Here is a 22,982-nt window from a genome sequence, read left to right as displayed (position 1 = left end):
TAGGATTATGGACTGAGTAATCAGACCGCTGAAGGTATGACGAGATGATTAATAATTTGGAAAATGAACGACTGATAAGTGACTAAACGGAGTTATTAAAAGAAGATTTTGGAAGCTATTTAAGGAAGATTTCAAGCTATTTTAAGACGTCAACCCAATAATTCAGATCACACCAATGCATTTGCTGGCTTACTTTGTTGGAGAATGGCTGCTCCGAGGTTCGGCTGGGACAGAGTTGCCTTGAACGGACCGGACTATATGGGTCGGCGGATTCCTCGGCCGTGAAGTCTGTCGCTATGGCAACGTCTTGGCGTTCTGCCTGCTGATGCTTTTGAGCGTCTCTGGTTCGGTTCGGGCCAGCTGGGTGGATCTCAGTAGATGGTGGAGAGAACGCAGGAACAGTTCGTTGGGGTTGACTTGACCGAAAAATAGCTTGATAAACAAAACCAAAACCGCAGGCTCTTGGTCTGTCTTGGTCGGCAGGTTTGGCTGGAGAACAGATGAATAAAGAGCCGCTAAAAAAAACTGTCGGAGCCGTGAAACGGGATTGAATTAGTTCTTGATCAAAAATCGTCGGCAAACAAAAATGTAGCTCTATTTGTTTAGGTAGTGAGCGAAGATATCTATTCTTTGATTAAAGAAAAATGATTAAGAGTCGTGGTTAGCAGAGGCCCGCTCTGTAACCAGGATAAGCTTTAGAGTAAAGGGAAAAAAGAAAAGGCGCCAAAGGAAAAACAAAAGAATCGCTCGGACTTAGTTTCGGATAGGGAGTTACAATGCAAGAGAAAAGGAAGAATCGTAAGAGCGAGAGAAACGTAAAATGGCTGGTTTTAAGGATTTTCTCTGAGAAGGGGCGTGGAAGTGTCGGCTGAGGCGCGCCTTCCGTTGAATCTGGGGGAACCTCCCACTTTGGGCTCAGAGGGGAGAGATGAAACCAGATCAAATAAAAATTAAAAATATTAAAACGCGCAAAAGAACGATCTGTTTACTCCTCCATGATCCTTACAATATATTTTGAACCGATCAAAGATAAAATAAAACTAAGGCTAATCTAAGAATATGTGAGTTCTAGTTTCTATTTTATATGTTCGTGTGCATTCTAATGGTTATTATATGTATCACAGGGAAGACATGGTAACATACGTTCATACAAGGCGGAATAAAACAGTTTTCCACGTCTTTGAAACCTGAATAAAGCAAAGTTTTATGGTTAATACAGTGAAAACCTCGATAATGTCATGGCATTCCGATGTCAAAAGGTGGCAATGTTGAGCTGTGGAAGCAAAATGAATTAGAAAGACAATGAACCATAAGTTCACTAACTTTTGATTTAAACCAGCTAGAAAAATGGGAGTTGGTTCAAAATGCATGTTGACATCTCACTATATCTTTGGTAAACACAGAATAACAAAATACATTTTTGAGACATGAGTTTTAGAAGTTCTGTGACTGGACAAAGGAGAAAGTCTCTGCCAGCCTCTCAGAGGTGAGAGCAGGTCATTAGAATATTTATGATCCTGCTTATCTTGATGGCAGACAGGGAGAGGAGCAGCTGAGAGGACACTTAGTTCCTCTAAGCGTTTTGTCGGTGTGGACCACAAACATTTAAATGGTAATTAAATTTAAAGGTGTTAACAGTTCTCTGCAAAAGTCTGTATGTGAAGTTAGAAATACACGAAAGCATATATGTCCCAATTTAATACAGAAATAGTGATAGTCTGCAAAAAGGGGTCTCTTAAGCCATGTCAGAGGTCGTCATAAACATGAATCTAGGATGTCGCTGGTGGAAGGTACGGATCGCATCTGGGATGATACAGGGCTCTCTCTGGCCATAAAAAGGCACTTTGCGTGTTTACTTAGGTCTTTGAGAGAGAGAGAGTTTGATGTTATCTGAGGGGGAATCTCCTGAAGAAATTCCAGGCCTCTTTTAATGTTGGATGTCGCCTACATATGCAAATGATTTCATTGCAGAGATACGTGCCCAGAGATTTACCATCTCCTCTCTATCCCATGATGGGCAATTAAAGGAAAGATTGGATTTGAAACCGACTCACCAGAACAGAGACCACATGATGAGCAAACAACTGATTTCTTCAACTATTCGTCAGACTGTAACTATGTAAAATCTAACTTTATATGGTAGAAACAAAATCTCTTACAGCATTTGCCTTCAAATTATTTGTTTCTTGCATTCCATCTTCTTCCTTAGCAGTCAGAGAGTGAGTGGTTTATGTGATGCATTGGTCTTTCCTCCCAGCGACTTCCTCTTCCTCAAAATTAAATTCAAGTTGAAGCGTCACCATTTTGACCCAGTTTAGAAGATCCATTGCATTGCTTGACATGTCTACATGACAGGATATGCAGAGTGCAGCCCAAACATTGCAGTGGCACTGTGAGTGGCATATCTCTGCACAAGGAGACTACTTGACTGGAACGCCAGGCAAATTTAAATCAATTAGTTCATTTATTTTACCATTTTCCTAGGCACGGTCTCGGAACATTTTGCTCAAACCCTGTACAAAACAGAATCAAAATTAGGCTGCAAGAACACAAAAATAGTGGAATATTACTTTTTGGTAAAAGAAAAAAAGAGAAAAAGAAAAGAGATTATCACAATTTTTTTTCTCAAGAAAATTCATGAAAAAACTCCAAAGTTTAAATGAGTTCTATGCAGTACACAGAATGTATTTTATTTGGCACAACAGAGAAAAAAATCTTTTTTTTTTTTTTTTTAACAGAACTCTCCTTGTTGAACAGAGAGCATTTTCTGTTCGTGACATATCCAAATATCAGTTTTAAATGGCCAATTAAAAGAGCATAGGTATGTGGTCTTATGTCCATCATTACATTTGTCGTGAATGATTGATGTTCCACAACTTAAAGGTTCTTCAGTTTTGGCTCTCGATCTAACTTACTTGATACACAAGTCTAAGTATAGTAGTCTTCAGCTTCTCACCAATAGCGGCAGAAAAGACTCAGGAGTCAATCTTCAGATTCAGAAGACGTAGACTTTATTCCTTCAATCACAGGTCAAGTGCTCTGAGAGATGCCCCGGGGCATGTCTGACGATCCCCTGTGGTTTGCCGCTTTTATACAGTAAGAGTCCTGGAGCTGGGAGTCCCCCACGCCCCCAGGGCCATCCTTCTCTTATGACAGGTCTCATATACCTGTCACTATTACATTATTTATTCCTCCTTTAATTGTGTCTAAATGCTGGGTGCTTTCTAAAAAATTAATGATTGATGATTAACCCTCTCATCCTGGCTTCATGCCCAACCAATCACCACCTTTTCTGCTTTATTAAAGGTACATCAAGGACAACACCAGGGCATCTCATCAGTCACCTCTCATCTCTGTGTGCTCTTACAAACACATTCCAACAAAACATACAAACTTAAACCTTCATCTTATGTATGGCCTCCTGCCAGGACCGACTGTTTGTGCACACACACACACAATGCAATTTGTACTCTGTTCTGTTCTCTCATGTGTGCGCAGCCTTATGCTTGGTCTTGTCACTTCTAACCTTATACCTGTAGGCTTTATTTGATACAAGACATCCATTAGTCGCTTTCTGTGCTATAAAAAAAAGGGCCAACAAACAGCATTTCAAGTCAAGCATCATTTTTATTAAGAGATACTCAAACACAACAGCATGAGTGCCATGATTCACTCTCAACTGGAAGGCTTTAAAGCATGGATTAACTCACACAGGTTCATACGTGTTGCGTGTATCTTGCATACAGTGGCCTTCTCACATTGTGCTTCCTTTAAGCAAAAGTTTGAAAACAAAGAGTAACAATCACTTGACCTGTAGGATGTTTCATAAGCAGGACTGCTCAGTAAGAATAGACATGAACATAAAATGCTTCATTTGGCCAAATCAGTCATCCCACTTCTTCAAACATCCAACCGGTCGCTGGAACATCATCTAGTGTTGAAACTTTTACTCAACATTCAACAAACTGGTTCAAATATAACCAAAGGAAGATCTCAACCAACAAAAGGCAACATTAGTCTTAAGGATTGTCCTTTGACGTTTTAAATGATTACACTGAAGACATGACAGTTCGGAGTTGTCAGACTCAAAATGATCATAACTGTGCAAGTTCTCCCTCCCCACAAATGATTTGGTTTCATTCGGCTGATAGTTCCTTCAGGATTTGGTATTCCTCGGCTCTCAGAGCTTGTGCTGCTTGGTATTTATTCCCAAACATGACTCCACATCAGTAGGTCAGACATGGATTTACTTATTGTTGAAAAATAAACAGTTTGAAACTATGGGCCATGCTTTCATCCGCATTTAAAGCTGCACTAATTAATATTGTTTTTTTTATTACCAGTGAATCCAATGATAATGTTTAATTTGAAAGTTGTCACCAGCAGTGACGCACAGAGAAGTATCACTGAAGTCCTCTGGGTTTTATGCAACTTTTTAGCCTATTTAAAATCATTGTTTTGATTTTGTAGCTTACAAACTCAAATAAATTATTGCAGCTTCAAATAAGAATTGCAAAATAATAATTATAAAAATACGCACATGGATAACAGACGTATTATTTCCCAGTTTTTCCACTGGCAGTAAACACTTTGTCAATTTGCATCACATAAACCCTCCAAACCCCTAAATCCACTGATGGGTTTGTTTAAAAGGCATGTTATTTTAAAATTTGAAAAAGTACAATGTGCACCATTTATTAGAACCAGAAACGGCATAAAGAGAAAGAATTGTTGGATTTTAAACTTTTTTATGGTCCTTGATCTAATCGTGTGTAATGTGCAGAACCAAATCTGAGCTTAAAATTATAATATTTCACCAAAATTTCTACTTGCAGCTGTTGTGCTGTTTCCATAGAAGTGTGGGAGTTTATAGTGCAGTGAAAAGTGAGCCTTCAGGGAGTACAGTGTGACAGGAGCAAAAACACAACCAGAAACTGCTTCAGGGTTCAGAAGGTTACGTGCAACAGCAGCTCAAAATTGAACCAACAGGTGGACATTTATAGGTAGAACCAGTGTTGTAGTGTGACTGTTTTTATTCACCTTTAGCTGACTGGTTTCATCAAAAGTGGTCTTAGTGATTTATGAAAATAAAAACTTGACATATTGTGTGAGAAGACTGAAGCAGCTGAACAATATTTGATTATGTATTGACAATTCAGCTTTTATCTGCTGTGCTGTGAATAATTTCAAGATTATCCTTCAATGATGTGCTTTTGTTTATAGGATTTGCAGACAGATTGTAGATCGCTGGCTGCACGCTTGCATATTCACTCTTCAGCATCAAACTGACTCTTACACCTGTCTTTGTGATTGTGGCATGATTTTTAGAGCACGTTTTGCAAGCAATCAGGTACTAAGAAATTCAGCTAAAACACCACACACACACACACACACACACACACACTCATGGTGCAAAACACATGATGTTACATATCCGTCTCACGTAGACAACCCTCACAACCTAGAAAAGCTTCCTTCGAGAACTCTTTACTACACATATCCTAGATGCACACCTGGTCACACTAACTTTGCACTTTCATCTCTGTTGTAGATATTTGAGAAAAGGATTCTCAGAAGGCAGCGAGTGAATGGTGTTTAGTGTAGCAGTTAGCATGAGCTCCCTACAGCCAGGAAGCTGGTGGTGTTCCCGCTCACTGCTCTGCTGCCAACTACGACTATTCAACCTGCAACATCCTGGAGATTATATTTCACCTCCACAATATCAGCTGGACAGAAAAACTAAGCGCAGCTGGACTGAAAAGCAAAAGCCTACTCTAGCCAGCACATTTCTGTGTTCCTGTGTCTTGTGCTCTTCTATTTTTCTTATTTAAACAGTATGTACAGTGTATATCTCACATGTTTAATTTATTGTTGTGTCGCTTGCTGCACTGCTATCAAATTTCACTTTGTGGGATTAATGAAGGATGTTCTATTCTATTCTATTTAACTTTGGTCAGACTGAAAACAAAGCTAATGGCCCACTGTGATACTATTTCACCAAATCTTTACAATCTACACAACAGCCACATGAATGGGAAATACTGTTGATTAAGGTTGATTAAACCTGAATTGTTCTTTGTAGCTGACTGGGGGAAAAAATCTCATCTACTACAGTTTTAAAAGATGCAAAAGTTAAGTACCAAAGAGTCTTGTTTGAATCAGAGAAAAGAAAGATGGAGGACTCTGGGGTCTGGCAGGAACAGAAGGAGATAAGTGCGTAGACAAAGGAACAACGTTCCTGTAAGCACACTGCATCCAGTCCTGTGTCTGACTTTCAGTGCAGGTCAAGACGAGGCATGAACAGGCGCACTAAACAGGCGCACACATCTCAGCATTGTTTCCTGTCTCTGCTGAACAACACTTAATACTCCAGTGGTTGTTGCTCTGAGCAGGTTTGATGTCACATTAAAACATGACGGGTGAAACATTCTACACAGAAACGACCATTTCAAGAACAAAAATGTGCCTGTAGGACTACAGAGTTGGGATATTTTTAGCATACAGTGCACGAGCTAACAATATCAGTAGTGAATACACAGGTGCTATTCCTTTTTTCCTCAGTCATATTGGCAAACGCATGAATTCGAAGTGAAAGTTTAATTTAATCAATTGTTTCTGTATTGTCAAGAAGAACATTAATATTTTCCGGTATCAACTTCTCACTTATGAGAGTGTGACATTTTTGTCTTTTTTTTATGACGGGTTTTCAAACTCTGATTGTCAGATTGGTGCCATTAAAATAATAAAACAAAAGCAGTATGTATGTATGCATGTAGTATGTTCAGACAGCGCTGACTGGAATATTTTGTTGCTCTAGAGAATCTAAATAATGATGCTGGCTGACTTTATATACACACTTTGTTATGCTGTGTGCTCCTAACTGTGGCAGTGAGCAATAACAACACAGTGTCGCATTGCAAAAATAATAAAATAGATTAGTCCATTAATGTCACATTAGTGGGGTATAAACAGCGTGAAATGAAGACTGTGTAGCAAGGTTTATTTTAACTCGTGTAACATACGGTTCATTTGGAACAAAATAACGTTATATACACCAAGAGAGGAAAAACTAATTGTATATTATATAAAAAAATCGAACCACAAGATTACCTGAACTTATGTTAATTGTGTAAACAAACCCAAAAACAGCTGCTTCTGAGTGTCCTTATCAGGATTAGCACGCAGTAAACACCTTGATAATACAAAACTCTGGTGAACTGTAGCCTGAATAAATATTTGAATCTAAGAATTAAACACAGCCAAAAAAATGCGGTTTATTTCTTAACCTACCGAAGCTTCAGTTAAGATTTTCACCCATTCAGAAACTCAGAGCAGTCACTTCATAATTCTACTATGCAGCTATAAACTACCACCAGCAGAAACCACAACTCCAAACACAGCCAACAAAGTCCTGCTAACATTAATGCTCACTGCTGACAGAGTCAGTACCATCATACAGTTCAACAAACCAATGTGGGAAGCCGGTATAAACTGTTCATACTACAGTGTATTTAATGATGGCAGTGTGGATTCAGAGGATGGTCACGTCAATAAAGTTTTCAGTTTAAATCAGTTTGTTTCGATTTCTTTCAGTTTGGCATCTCTTCACTTTTCCTCTGTGCGTCTTTGTTTTTTGTTTTTTTTATTTCCTGTTGTAATTTTGGTGCTCATGTGTCCAGACGACAGTCATGATGACTATGGGTCCAGGCTCACATTACAGGAGTTTGAAAGATTTTGAAATTAGGTTGCATTACGTACAAAGGAAGAGACGACACAGATAGTCTTCTCTCTAATCTCAGACATGCGCACATTACAAAAAATAACGGTGCGCCACGCCTTATAAAATAGTATTAAGGTTATCCAACAGGATTCGGACCACGCGCTCTGTAGTGAAAGTTCTCTGCTTAACCCGTTCGGTCACAACATCCATCTCTCACCGTGGACTTTACTGTATATACTACTGCATCTCATGGGACTGGTGAAATAAACAGTGATTTGCTAAAGTCCCCCAAGACAAGCAAAGTTTTGTAAAGCCTAAAAGGGGAGCCGAAAGGAGGTGCAGACATCCAGGTACTTCTCAAACCATTTGAATTACAACATGATGAAAAGTTATGGAATTCTTGCTCAACGACACGCAAAAATAAATACGCAAAAACTGTCAACCCACGTTTAAAAGGCAATTCCTGGACCGAGGACCCAAAGAAGTGAGACAACTGTGGGTTCTCACGCTCACAATGACCAAGCTCTACTTCACATTATTTAAAAGCTTTGGGGGAGGTAACAGGAAATATAAAGTCACCATGGATTTAGTGAGTTCATTGTGGGTTGAAACTTAACTTCAGCTTCAAATCCAAGGGTCTGGTTGTGCTTTACACACACACACAGGGCTGAAAACAGGGCGGAGACTGAAACCAACTTTAAACGAAGCTTATTAACTACAAGTGCAACAAAATCTGTCGGGAAAGGAGATGTGAACCTAGTGAGCAAGCCACATGTTCAACCACTTCTCCAAATCACTGCTCCCTCTTCACACACAAAACCAGCATGTATCACATAAACATATGGAGATCTGAGATTTGACTACATATCACTTCAACCAGGATGAGCAACCTCAAGTCCTTTTGGCAGCAGGTGGAAGACGGGAAATAAAAGCAGAGTCCAAGATGCATTTTCAGAGACATGTTGGTAAGTTTCTGTAGAGGGAAAATGTCAATTTATCTCCACTGTGAATCATCAAACAATAAAACCACATCCCAAAGAGAAATCTAAGAAATAGAGGCTTTAACTGTCCGTGCACCTCAAAACTTAAAAACACTACACAAGGTCTAATTCAGTCGAATTTCTATTTTTCTATTCTATTCTAACATCGACTGAATTCAGTACCACAGGACTGTCTTCTGTAATTGTCTTGGTAATACTTCATCTTCCTATGCACCTATGCACAGCAAGAGTTTTCAATCTGAATGCAGCTCTTTTTGTATCCAAGAATGTTTTGTACTTTCTGAAGAATTTGTTAGTTATAAGTTTCGATGAAACTATTCAGACTTTACAGACCAGTAAAATAAAGCCTCATATAAAATATATTTGATCACGAGGTGTCAGTCAGCAAAACCTGCAGGCTTCCTCAGCCAAGCAACAACTCTTCATTTTCAGGCTTAATACAGCTCAGATTCTGCACACACTAACACAGCCCTTCTAATGATTCAAGTCTACACATACAGATTTTGTCATGCATCACTGAACACAACGATTTTACACTGATCAAACTCTCCTTACAGCACTTTGTAAGCCACAGAATTTAGGTTCCATCATCATATTTTTATCTTCTGCAGTGTGCTGGACAGCAGTCACTGCAGCACTGCTACAGAAAACGGCAGGCATTATTGTCATTATATCTGCAGAGCAAGCAGATGATAGCCACGCAGCTACACAGGTCACACATGAAAATCAAAGACAAACGTTGACTTTCTGCGCCAGCTTGTAAAACTATGGGGCAAATGATGACAAACTTGTTAAAGAACCAACCGCTCTGAAGCTTGCATTATTATCTGAGAACCACAGTTCACAAGAACCCAATCACTGTTCATTCTGCTCACATATCACAGATGGAGAAACTGCTCTACGGTTAAGTGGTTGGAGTCCAATTTAAGTTTTAAATACAGATTTTTAGGCTGTGACGCACTAAAGCGGAAACTTTGGAATTCACATTTCAGGCACATAGAAATAAAGCTTGTAGAAAAATAAATATTATATAATAGAGTTTTACATTTTTTCCCATCTGACTCTAGGAGTTTTCATAATTTTAGTAAAATTCAAATGTTTTTTTTTTTTAAGGACAGGAAGAGACAATGCATAATTTAATATAGGGCTGATGTATGTTTCTCTATAGGCTTTAAACATTTTTCTATTTAATATCAATATGCGATTATTGTCACATACTTGAATCCCACTTAAACAGGGCACAGCTCGGTATTTGTGCTCTATGACTGCAACTCTTCATATAATTTAAACTACAAAGCAGGGTTTATAGGTTTTACAGGAGAAATATCACAATCTTCTGTTTACCAATGAAATGCTGATCCACTCAGTTACACTCAGTAGTTTTACTGCTACAGCTACGCAGCACAGTTTGTTTCATTTTACTGACATACAAGAGCCAAAGGTTTAAACAGAATGGATTTTCTTCTTATCGCTTAAAAATACTGTCAACAGCATGGAGGCAAAATGTATTTTCGGCATGTTTTTGTAAATGAAATATTCTATAAATCAGGCTGTAAATGATATGTTCACAAACCTTTGTGTGATAACTTTCAGAATAAAAAATACAGTTTGTTGTATGTCAGTGAAGTGAAGATTTCTGGGTCAAAGTAAAAAAAAAACTCACTTTGAGAAAACGCGTTTTAAAGATATGTATGTCAACAAACAGTATTTCTTTTTAATGTTTTCTTTCTACTTTCTGATTTTTCTTTATTTTCAGTTGTTTTTAGCTGTTCATTAAATTTACTTAGCCTGCCTTTAAAGAGCCCATATTGTGCTTTTTTTGGTTTCCTTCTTCCTTCAGAGCTGTTTTTTTATGCATACAAAGGTTTGCAAACTCAAAGTCCACGTCAAACTGAGTGACTCTCTTCCACAGAAAACACTACTTCTTACCTGTCTGAAATGCCTCATTTGAAGTACAGGCTTTATTTCTGTTACTTATCGATGTCATCATGTAACATATTAGCATAACACCTGGTTTGATATGCCTTATACTTCATCATCTGCCATTATTTCCTTGCTAGAGCCACCTCTGCTAACGTTCTTTTATACACATCAGACATGTTCCACAAAACTGGGAAGGGAATTCGATGCAAACTTTAAATTCAACAATTATTTTATTTTAAAAAAACGTTAACTGGGTTTCTTTCCATAAGCTACTTTGTAGTGAATAAACTAGACTGTGTTGTGTCGTCAGAAGTTGGCGCTATATGCTACGCTACAAATGACTGTAATGCATACATAAATATACGGAGCAGTCAGGTGACTTAAAGGTTCACTAAAAGTCAGACTGGGATTTTCTGGGAGTGGGCCTTAAAGAGGCAGGAGCTAAAACAGAGGGTTTCAAACAGAGTGAGAGAAAGTTTAGAGGAAAAATGATGTGGCTTTGAACATTAAAGCATGTAAACATAATCTAGTGGCCCCCAAAAATAAAATTCTAAACTTGTAGATGTGCAGAATATGGGCTCTTTAAAAATAATATATTGAAAAATGAGCAATGAGCAGTTCTATGAAGAAACAGTGATAGATGTTAATGTATGTCCAGTTTTGTTACTAAATCTGCTGGAAGGGAGTAGTTTTCTAAGGCATCTGCAACGGCTTCGGCTACGTAAGGAAACAACACATGCAGCTGTAGCGCAACCAGTTGATATAGCAGCATTTTGGTTAGTTAGCTAGATAGCTTGTGAACATCATAGGGCACTTGCGTAGAAATTATCTGATCTTCCAGAGCAAGCTTGATACGTATCCACGGTTATCAGAGTGTAACTAAAAAAAAAAATAAGAGTAAAAGAACTGCTGGTTCCACAACTAAAAGTACATTCCACTGCAGAAACATGAAGACTGTTGCTATCCAAAATAATCTGCCCTGATGGAACCAATATAACGAAGGTAATCAAATTATAATTTTGCTGGCATCAAGAAATATTCAGTTCACACATTTTATGACATTTCTCAACTCACTATCTAGTCATGCAACTAGCGGTGTTTCTTAAAAAGGAGGACGAAGCACTTCCATTTCCAAACACAGGCGCCTTGGTGAGGGTATTAACCACAGGACAATAGTGCTACAATGCTGGCCTGACAGTCTACCCATCATGTTCATGCACAAACTAACCAAAAGTACTCCAAAACTGTCTAACATCGCACCTTTATCCGTGCAGTTAGCACAGCAGGAAATAAAGAATCTTACTTCAGCCTTTAAAGCCACTACACGTAGAATTTGAAAACACACACACACATCACCAATTTATAGCAAGTAATTTTTTTTGACAAACAAAATTGGATTTCTTTTGAAAATGTGAAAGACGCTACAAATTCCATGCACCTAGTGGCTTTACACTCCTCCTTTCATGGCAGAGCAGCAGCTGCATCGGATATATTTGGTTCTCAGTAAACTGAACGCACACTCGACTTTACTTAGACATTTCCTATCTCTGTTGGAAGTCCTATTTTTGTTCATAGACTCATTTTCTGACTGGAGAAAGGATCTTAATCATCTAAATCACGTTCATTTGCTAGTTCTTGAATGAATCTCGGATCACTTTCAGCACATGCTCAGAAATTTGTACTTTTTCATGTGCCATTACAGAGTTGCAGTGCAAACATAACACTTACTGCATGTCCTCATGAAGGGAAGCATAGTTGAATGCTGAAGAAAGTATTTTGTGAGCACTCTGACTTGTAAATAAAAACGGCTACAAAGCATAAGGCTACAGGACAGGGTGCTGGGAGCCCTCGACTTGCTCAGATATGAGTGAAAACCACCACCCAAACTATTTCTCCCTGAAAACGGTCAGAGGAGCCTGGTACCACGCCACTTCCTCTAAATGCTAAACCAATATAAATAGGCAATAGTAATAAAATGAAAGTTGTTATTAGTCTGAGAATATTATAAGACACTAGCTTTCACCACAGGAAATCTTCAGTTCACAGGGATGTGACTGTCACTATAATTCTCTCTTTAGAATTCTCGGTTTGATACATAAAACATTAGTCATCGTTGTTAATCTGCTACATGTTTCTAATCACATCCCTGACACAACTGATGAAATAAAGTGTTTCACAAATAGTTTATCTATAGAGAGGCTATTAAATGCAATGTAGAGCTCTTAAACTGTTCACCAACATCTGATAAAGGTTTTCAATCTTGCAACCCTTATGAGAGATTGTATGACAGGGTGAGAGTGAATGGAAGCTCAAACAGGAACTGCTGTCCTCAGACTGCAGGCTTCAGGCCCACAGTCAGTAAGAGAACCTCTGAAGCACTGGATGGATGAGTACTGACAAGAGCAGCTCACAGACTGGAGGTGGAAGCATCTCACAGCCGAGTTCAATTTACACTCTGCATGAAAACACAGATTTACTGTAGAAAACCACATGAAAAACATGCAGAACTTTTACCTACACTCATTTCTAACTGAAACTGCAGGGACGCCACTGATGACTGTCAGTATTTTAAGAGAAGACTCCTCCCTTTTTGGCACCCGGTGCAGTTGTGTTTCTAACATGCAAATAATGCAGAGGTGTAAACTGAGCTTTAGGACTTTACTGTACGGTTTGATACAGGTAACCTCTTTTGTAAGCGCTCAGAGGGTAGAAGGTGGCCACGACAAACTTCCCATCGAAGGTGCGGCCCGTCAGCAGCCTCTGGGCTTCTTTGGAGTCGCTGGAGTTGGCGTACTCTACGAACACCTGGTAGACGCACATGAAATGAAGAATTAGTGAGTGCATGGGTGTATCTTTCTCACAGTTTGGATGTCACTGGAAGATTTCAGATGCTGAGCCTTTTCAAGATGGTTTCCATATTGACTTTAAGCCTTTTTCTAACATCCCTGTATGCTAAAAGCATACCTCACAAACCTAAAGGCTGCATCACTGAGTCCTTCCCTTCCTGTTCCATAACATTCCATAACAATATTAGGTGAAATACAGGCATTTCTATGCAGCCAGGTTCAAAAGTCTTGTGTTAAAATTAAACATCAAAATGTGGTCTCAGGGACTTTACTGTAGCCCAGTTCTTTGATTGGCTGGTCTGAATATTTTTGAAGCTGCTGATATTCTTAGATTTTTTTCAACACAACAGTTCATTGTTTCCTCGGTGTTGAAAAGCTTGCTGCTGAAATATCTTCAATGGAGGGCAAGATGGACAGACAGACTGATGCAGCATCAGCAGGAATACTGGCATTCTATCAGACCATTGTGGTGAAGAAGTAGAAATGGATGAATGTAGTCCGTTCTCAGAAATTTCCATTTCTGCTTTGACTGCAGGTAGCAGTCAGAATCCATAGTGGGAATCTATGGACTCAATCTGCCCTGTGGCAACAGCCCACTCGGGTGGTAGAAGTATGTACCAACGGATCAGTCTGAGTGCTGTTCCTGACCAGGTGCAGCTCTCTTCAGCCACAGTTTGCAATCGTCTAATGACAGCTTTTGGGAGGAAAATGCAGCGTGTCCCAAAACAAGTCACTCTTAGCTCTGCATTAGAGGAAAATGTAGGTTAACTGTTCGATGAGTTGTCAAACTCCAGACAATGGACGGATCCATAGATGTAAAAGGTTCACTTTTGAGAAAATACAGCAGATGTTTCATGAAGAAAGAAAGGTTGTAAACACATCTGAGTGTGTTCTGGTCAGAAACACTGAAGGTAAATAGAAAAACACTTAAAAAACACCTTAAAATGAATCAAGACTGTTACCTGTCCTTTCCCTGGATTCTCCTTGGGGATGAGCAGAGAAACCACTGAGCCATACTTCTGGCACTCCTCTTTCATGTCCTCCAGGATATCTGGGAACAACAAGTCCTCATTTTTACTTAGGTAAGGCTCCAGAACCAGCAGCTGTTAGAGAATTCTGCGATGTCAAGAGATAAACGAGGAGGCAGATTCAGAGACCCTCTGAGATGGCTCATGTTGAGAATAAGGATTACTGATATCAGGAGAAATGATACAACGAGCAACACAGTGATGAGAGCACTGGCAGCATCAATTCTGAGGACAGAGGGAAGAAAGCCATATTCAGATTACGGCCCAACATGGAGACAACTTGTCTGCTCAAGAACGTCAACTAGACAATATTTAATCATAACCAAGTCATGTCTTAGTACAGCATGTGTCTTTGCAGTATCCGCCTTCCTCAGGACCACATCAAGTACAGAGAGAGCTGAACATGCTTGCAGCCTCAGTTTGGGATAAGCAGAATAGGAACAAGAGTCAACATATAGTGTGATCTGAGGTGACTCACAGGGCCTACACATAACAACTACAAGGAAGTACATCAATAAGGGGAAAGAGATCATTTTTTCTTCACAGCAATCTACTGGAAATATGGGAAGCACTTTAGCAAAACAAAAAATATATTAGGGCTGTAGTGAACTAAAAACAACAAAAAACCTGGTGTGCTGATATTGCACTTAATCTTCAACCAATCCAAGTGTCTAAGGGGAAATATCTGCAGGTTATTTCGGGCTGAACTAAATGGGCTGCAGTGAAATTTACCTGCCAGCTTAATTAGTCTAAACACATTTTAAATCATAATAAGAAGTTTAGTATTTGCAGCAGAATAAATCATTTAAACTTAGTTATTACATACTGAAATGATAATGACATTCTTAGTCCAGACCTAAGCGCAGGGGCCATATTTATATGATTTCTGAAAAAACTACATCAATTACAGCTCAACAATTATTAAGAGATATGATGTAGGTGAATTAGCCTACTGTTTTATTGGATGATCTGTCATGTTGGTTATTCGGCTGTGACATACAAGCTGCTGATTGTGAAGTTTACATTCGTCTTTTGCAAAATGCAGCCACACTGACAGTTAGTTTGGTGATGCCTCCAAGTAAACAGTCAACAAATATTCTCCATTTGGTTGGGCAGGTTCTAAGTTGTGTTGACACGTAGTCTGTTTTATCTGCCAATGAAAAATGATGTGTCAATCCCAGAGGCCTACATATGTAGTGTTTGCCTCCCTATGAAAGTAACACTGGAGACTGTTCATGAGAATTTGGTCTGACCGTAGCAGTTTGAACAACCGATACAGGAGTCGACCTACACACGACAGCCCTGAAGTCTATAACTTCACAGATAAATTGTCAACACAAAACAACAAAAGAAACGTTGTTGTACCTTCATACTCTTCTTCATTGTGCAGGTGGCTGTCATCAATCAGGTTTAGGAGACGCAGAACGGGAGAGGGCAGCAGAACCAGGTCCTCAATGTGAGGTGCTGACAGACAAACAAATAAATATGGCATGGCAGAGAGCTGTGTTGATCTTGATGGGTGTCTCAAATGTTGGCACTTACCAAAGGGAATACTGAAGAATGGGCTCAGCAGGGCAGTTTCAGCTGTGCATCTTTGTTTTGGATCATTAAGCAGCATGCTGCAGTAACAAAGAAACATAAGTAACATCGTAGAAGGAGACATTGTGACAAGACCATTACTATACAGTGTATTAAATGAAGTGTACCTTTTGATAAGGTCTCTGAGGTGATAGACGGGGATGGCAGGGCATGCCAGACTGTTGCTGGCAAAGATATGGTCTACAATGGCAGCACTGTTATCCTATAGGACAGAAAAACAGACCATGTTACCTGTCTCTATATAAAACTTTCAAAACTTCTAAAAGTTCTAGAAAATTCAGAATATTTTTTGAGGCCCTCTGTTTGCATTAAATCCATATCATGAGTCCAACCTGAGAGCTCTGTCATACCTTCCACTCCGGCGAGCGGATAGTGTCTTTGAGTTTGATTCCTGAGAACATCTCCAACAGGATGATGCCCAGGCTCCACAGGTCCACGGCAGCTGTGCAGCCCGAGTCTCCCTCCACCTCCACCCCGGCCTGAGCCAGGCTGTTCTGAATCTCAGCCTCTGGAGCGCGATACCCGTCTGTCTGGATGTACTTGACATCCTAAAAGAGAAATGAATTACACGACGCATTTATCAGAGCATGAAACTGCAGTGACAGGAAGACAAGTCAGATTTCAACTTTGTGACGGTCTTTAAGTTAACCATGTGTGAGCGGTAGTTCCATTGAGGAAAATTAACCAAATCTATACATAATATTTCATCAAAATCATCTTTCATTTGCATAAGATTCTCCAAAAAACTAAATAAATAAATTAGCACTCTACATTTAATTTTTTTTCATTTTTTAAGGATTTGTGGAGTTCTAGCCATGACTGTGCTGTTTTCCTTGACCTCGAAAACTTTTTATTGCAGAAATGAGCTAAAAGTGAGTAAAAAAAGCAACAGGAGCAAAACACATCTTGGGATTCAGAGGGTTAATGTTGAAAGTCCAACACGCAGACCTGGTTTCCCTGCTTGAAGCTGAGGCCGAAGTCGATGAGCTTGAAGCACTCATCGTCGGCGCTCCAGAGGATGTTGCGTGGTTTGAGGTCAGCGTGGACGTAGCCTTCTCTGTGGAGGAAGGAGAGAGCCTCCAGGATGTCTCTGGCACAGTGCTGGACAAGCCACATGGAGTGGCCCTGCTGGGGTCTGGAAAACAATATCAAACGATGAAGCAATTAAAAGGCAGAAATACCGGTACTCAGAAAATTTGAAGATTTTTACAAACATGTAAAAACATAAAAAGTTGTGAAATGTAAAATCATATGGTGGATTCTGAGAGGGCAGCACAGTTGTATCCAAAGCACTTTGTTTAGAAAAACGGAGCAACCACTTAGAAACACGGAATATACTTAATTAAAACCTGCAAGATTCAAATTAACAAAAGTTCTGTGCAAGGAAAGCTGTTTAGTACTGTCTCAGAGGACCATAGACATCTCTACAGCAATTCTCCAGAGGAGGAACAAGGGCTGGGCTTAGACAGAGCAGCATTTCACAGTGAGTCACTATTTCACTGTTGAATTCCAGCAAGAGATAAGACACTCATCTGAGTCCTTACATACACAAACCGGTGCATGTTTTTTTTTTTAAGACATCACAACTTGTCTTTATTTTCTAACAGTATATGATATGACACTCAAAGTAACAGTTCTGATGTCAAGAGAAACAACCCCTGTGAACACAAAACAAACCTGGCAACATAAAGAAATGATCACAAACAAAAAGATAAATATGGAGACTAAACCGTACTTGCATTTGTTTCGCCTTGACAGACCATGAGTCTACTAATCTTTTGGATCCACCGCATACCTGACAATTCACTTGCTTCTAAAGCTGAGGAGTGTTTTATTATAAAAAGGCTCTATCACACAGGAGGCATGATTGCCAACAAGAGTGAAGTTTTCACATAATCTGTCACAACAGTGTCGAGGCTCTCGGGGCTTCATGTCTTTCAGAACTTTGAAAAGAAAACATAAAAGTCCTTGTGGCAAAATGCACCCTAACTACGCTATGTTAGTCCTGTGCAGGGCCGAGGCTGTGGACGGGGTGGGGACTGACATTTTACTGTCCCTCCTCCTCACGCAGGAACTGGAATACGGAGGAGAAATCTTTAGCGGCGTAACCACGTGCACACATCATACGGTAGATCTGATGGGCTAAGGAGCCGAGAGGCACCGGAGTCTTTGTGTTGGTCGCTGTGTTCTGTGCGAGGCCCAAGTCCTTCGCCATCAGCTGGGTGCCAAATCCTCTCTGGTAGTTATTTCCAGAGGGCACGCCCTCCATAACCCCTGGCACTGGGTTGTAGGTGTCACTAGACCAACACCGGCCTGAACTCATGTTCAGGATTTTGGCCAAAAGTTTGGGATCGAGACCGAGTCTGATTCCAAAGTTCATTGTCTCTGAAGTGCCGATCATTCCAATGGCTAAAAGCATGTTGTTGCAGATCTTAGCAGCCTGCCCAGTTCCAACTTGACCGCAGAACACCACATTAGCTCCCATGCAGCTGAGCAGTTCTTTGGCTGCAGTAAATTCCTCCTCTGCCCCTCCGACCATGAAAGTCAGTTTAGCCGAACTGGCAGCTCCCACACCTCCTGATACAGGGGCATCCATAAAGACAGTCCCCATCTTCTCAGCAGCAGCTGCCATCTCTTTTGAAACAGCTGGATCAATGGTGCTGAAGTCGATGAGCAGCGAGCCTTTCTTTACCTTTTTGAGAATGCCGTTGGGTCCAGTGTACACATCCACGACATTAGGACTAGAGGGAAGCATGGTGATGATACGGTCGGCCTTGTCTGCTACCTCAGCAGGATTATCCACAATCTGAGCTCCCAGCTCTTGCACTTCCTTGACAAACCGGTGTATGTAAGGACAACCACAGCACAAAGAACAATACTGCAGTGGATCAAACAGTTAACTGAGCTAAACCCCAGTGAACATTTATGAAGCACTTGAAGACAGACAGTCAAACATTCCTGACATGACAAGAAGCTCTTTGGAACATTGTCACAATATGCTGGGGCCACATGGATGAACAAACTGCTGCTGTCCTTAAAGCAAAAGAACTACAAATATTCAAAGATTCTAGAAGATATCATCATTATTAGAAGCATTGAAAAATGAGCAAACAGAAAGAAGCTCCACTCGTGGTTTCAGACTTTTGGACCCAGCTGTACAGTAGAACATACAGGTGCACATTCTTTGCAGCACATTAGTTTTACCAGCAGATGGCAATGTGTACATGTTTAAATGAAGCTCTGACACAAGACTGTACTTAAACGTTTCAATTTGCCTGCACAAGTTTGTTTGTTTGTAGAATAATGCTGCAGAAACTGAGCATGTAAAATAAAAACTACTTGGATGACAAAACCCAACAAGGGAAGTTACTGATCTTGTGTGGAAATTTACATAGCATTTAAATTGGCGGTAAGAAACACCACCCTTTCACCAATTCTTTATCTGATCACAATGTAGATTCCCAGCTGAGGAAAGCCATTACATCTGCAAATATTTTGCCGTATGTTATAACGCCTCTGAATGTAGCCATGCAGTTACAGTAGAACAATTAAATGCATCTCGTTTTTAGAGGAACCTGTATGCATTCAGTTGGTTATGTAAAAAATGCATAAATATGTATTTATGTTTGTCCTGATTTGCTGCCCAGTTCGTTGTACACTGCTGATACTGTAGCTAACAGAACACGTTGGTTAACAAAGAAACCTGATAACAACTGTTGTGATTTTATCTCTGCTTGCGGTTTTAGGTTTTGTCGAGCCAGCTTACATAAATAAAGCCTGCTGATGTCAGATTTGCTTCTTAGTGCTCCCCTCAGATCTAGTAGATGCATTGAGGTCTGACGTTGCAGTAAACGTATTGTGTCCTGTGCAAACACACTATGCTATGCTGCCATATACAGATTTATCTTGGCTTGTTTATCTCACCTCATTCAATAACACTAAATCTCTCTGTTCAGCAGCTGATGACGAATTGTAACACACTGTTTTTTCCCCAAAATTCCCTACTAATGTTAGACTTAACATCTGCTTAATGTGCTATTTCAGCTGGGGGAAAAAAAATTGTTTACCAGCCTCATGGGCAGGTAATCAGCCAGTTAATAAGTCTGTCACTGATAGAAATGCTTTTTCTGCATCAGTGGAACTACTGATCCAAGTTACACTGTATGTAAAGTGTGGTGTCATCGCCTCGCTTACCTTCCACCCTGAGTACCACTGCTGCCTCTCACCAACAGCTCAGACACGCTGACATCCAGGAGCTCCAGCAGCAGACAGCGAGTGGCAACACCCACAGCGCTGTGGTTGGTGAACACACCATACAGGGTCACTGAGAAAGAGCACAACAGATGCAGCATTACACAAACAGCAACCCTGGCCTGGTGTATTCATACCAAGAAAGAACTGGCTTAAAGCTTTCATTAAAGAATCACACAAGGATGTTACAGCATCACTGTGCATCAATAATGCTGCTTAAAACACCCAGTTTAAGAATTCATGGACTTTAACTATAAACATTGTTTGTTTGCTGGAAGAATCATGTGTCATAATCTTGCTAATCTGAAAAGGTAAATTCACTTTTAAATGAATCAGGATCTCTGCTGTACTTCAACAGAGGTTCAGGGTTATTATCAGGAGTAAAGAGCTAACTACTGTCAACTATGATGTACTTTAAAACACTGACATCTTACTAGAGCTGCAACCATTAGTTGTCTACTGTCAAAATAATCTCAAACTTATTTGATAAGTGCTTACTTGGTTTGAGTGACTTATTAACAGAAAAGTTTAACTTTTTCCAGGTTCTTTCCTGTTTAACAATAACCTGAATATCCCTGGGCTGTGGACACAGACACACATTTGCCATCTTGGGCTTCATTGATAAAGATATTTCTCACCATTTCCTGACATTTTGTAGGCCAAAATAATTATCAGATTGAATTAGAATGAAAATAAGCATGGGTTGCAGCTCTATGTAATGTCAAGAACAGTATCTATTTCAAAGTTTATATATAGAAAATGAAAAAGCAGGAATGAAGCATTCATAAGTGGCCCCTCAGTACATTAAAGCAGGTGCACAGTATGCCTCATCTGACAAGCAATTTCTCTTTGAATTTGAAGACATTTTGCACATAATCCCATTATTTGGTCACACGTTTGAAACACTGCTGTTACCGATGTTTTTGTGTCCCTGGATGTCCTCCAGCACGGATCTCTCCTTGTGATACCCGTAGTCTCCTCCCTGAGTGTCGGCCTGGAACTCCTTGACGGCGGCGGTGGCTCTGCCGGAGCTGACCCGGTACACCGAGGCCGAGACTCCCTGTCCGAGCCGCGACTGGACGGTCCAAATCTCGCCGAAGATCTCAAACAGCACCGGCTTCATGCTCTGGTCCACGCTGCCTGAAGGAGGCGGCTGTTGCGCCGGCGGCAGGATGCTGCCGGGCCGCGGTGCCTGGACCTTCGCGCTGGGCTCCGAGAAGCCGCAGTGAGCCATTCAGCAGACGGAGAGGAGGCAGCTAGTTGACAGGTGGGAGCAGCTGCAGCAGCATTGAAAACCTGACCGCATATAAACCACCGGGACGTCAACAGCAGCGAGCACACAGTCTGGCTTCACCCACAACCTTGTTCAGACCGAGCACACGGTAATATGTGAGCATATTAGAGCGCTGTTAGCTGACAAACCGAGCTCACCCAGTCAGCTGACACTAATTTAGCTAACTTCCAAACTAGCCACCGAGTTTAAACACAAAAACAAAACACTTCCTCGACGCGCAGGAAAATACTTCCCCCATAATGCAGCGGATATGATTAAGGCATATAAAGTGACAAGAACAGCCTGATAACGATCATTGGCGGCTGCTGCAGTGAAGTTTTGCCAGAGTTGTAAACTCAGGTTGTTGATATTAATCTGACTTCCTGCAGAATGAGGTGCGTGTTTCCCTGCGGTCTGCCCCCTACCGGCCAGGAGTGCACATACACCGTCCCTTTACACGTTCACATTATAACTACAATGATTTTGCGTTTTACACACCTAAATATGAAATTATTACGTAAACAATTGTAACTCACCCCGGTGTTTTCAGCAAACTTCAACCCCTGGAGTTAATGCATAAGTGCCAAAAACTGCAGTTCCTCAAATGTCCCCTTGATGCTGGCTCCACACTTTAACCTTCATGTTAAAGTGTCCAACTTGAAAGCAGCAAAATGTTTACAGTCTGTGATAAAAAACTGTTTCACTCCCTACAGCTAATTTCCCCATTCATGACAACTGTATATAACTGAAAAACTATAACTAATTAAGTTGTATTACAACGTAAAGGTATGCATAATTAAGGTTGTGGCCAAGCTGAGTGGGAGGTGGTTGCAGTCAAAGGACAGTTCATGGCCCAGACAGGTTTGCATTAGCTGCCTCAGCTCCAGCAGGTCTGTTTGCCTATTTTGGGATTAGCCAGGAATTAAGCCTTAATTACAGTTTAGTGCAGACATGCACATGCGCGTGTAGTTGTTGCTGTTAGACCGGTTTAATTGTCTCTGTAAAGGAAAGTAATACACTGAGTCATGGAAATTTTGTCATTGGCAAAGACCGCATGTCAACATGCAGACAAAAACTATGCTACAAGGGCAATAGTGTGCTTGCTCGGCAGTCAGGTATTCATGGAATATATAGATGCAACCTCGTCTGCATGTGTGCAACAGACTCTGGTGGACTAGAATAGTGGTATTACAGCAACCAGTATGCTTTGAGGTGGGAAAAGCAGTGAAACTGTTTGGGGAGGGGACTCTCAGGACTATGTTATAAATACCTGATAAGTGGTTGTAGAACCCCGTTTTTGTTCAATGATGGTGTTCCAAGTTTAGTTTAGATAGTTTCTTT

The 22,982-nt window shown here is 40.4% G+C and overlaps 2 protein-coding genes across 2 annotated transcripts; both read right to left on the bottom strand.

The window, feature by feature from the left end:
• Window positions 1-3,607: 3,607 nt before the first annotated feature.
• Window positions 3,608-22,053, bottom strand: uhmk1 (U2AF homology motif (UHM) kinase 1). The gene is made up of 9 exons (XM_022216684.2): window positions 21,284-22,053; window positions 20,312-20,441; window positions 17,066-17,252; window positions 16,468-16,665; window positions 16,225-16,319; window positions 16,061-16,137; window positions 15,884-15,982; window positions 14,453-14,541; window positions 3,608-13,449 (listed from the first exon to the last, which is right to left on the bottom strand). The coding sequence occupies exons 1-9, from the start codon at window positions 21,600-21,602 to the stop codon at window positions 13,303-13,305; spliced, it is 1,341 nt and encodes a 446-aa protein (XP_022072376.2). The 5' UTR covers window positions 21,603-22,053; the 3' UTR covers window positions 3,608-13,302.
• Window positions 17,687-19,128, bottom strand: LOC127533706 (3-hydroxyisobutyrate dehydrogenase, mitochondrial-like). The gene is made up of 2 exons (XM_051947440.1): window positions 19,111-19,128; window positions 17,687-18,995 (listed from the first exon to the last, which is right to left on the bottom strand). The coding sequence occupies exons 1-2, from the start codon at window positions 19,126-19,128 to the stop codon at window positions 18,165-18,167; spliced, it is 849 nt and encodes a 282-aa protein (XP_051803400.1). The 3' UTR covers window positions 17,687-18,164.
• Window positions 22,054-22,982: the final 929 nt, after the last annotated feature.

This window comes from Acanthochromis polyacanthus, chromosome 4, assembly GCF_021347895.1.
Source record: "Acanthochromis polyacanthus isolate Apoly-LR-REF ecotype Palm Island chromosome 4, KAUST_Apoly_ChrSc, whole genome shotgun sequence".
NCBI lineage: Eukaryota > Metazoa > Chordata > Actinopteri > Pomacentridae > Acanthochromis > Acanthochromis polyacanthus.
Note: the sequence above shows the minus strand (reverse complement) of the source record. Positions and strands in the feature narration are given on the sequence as shown.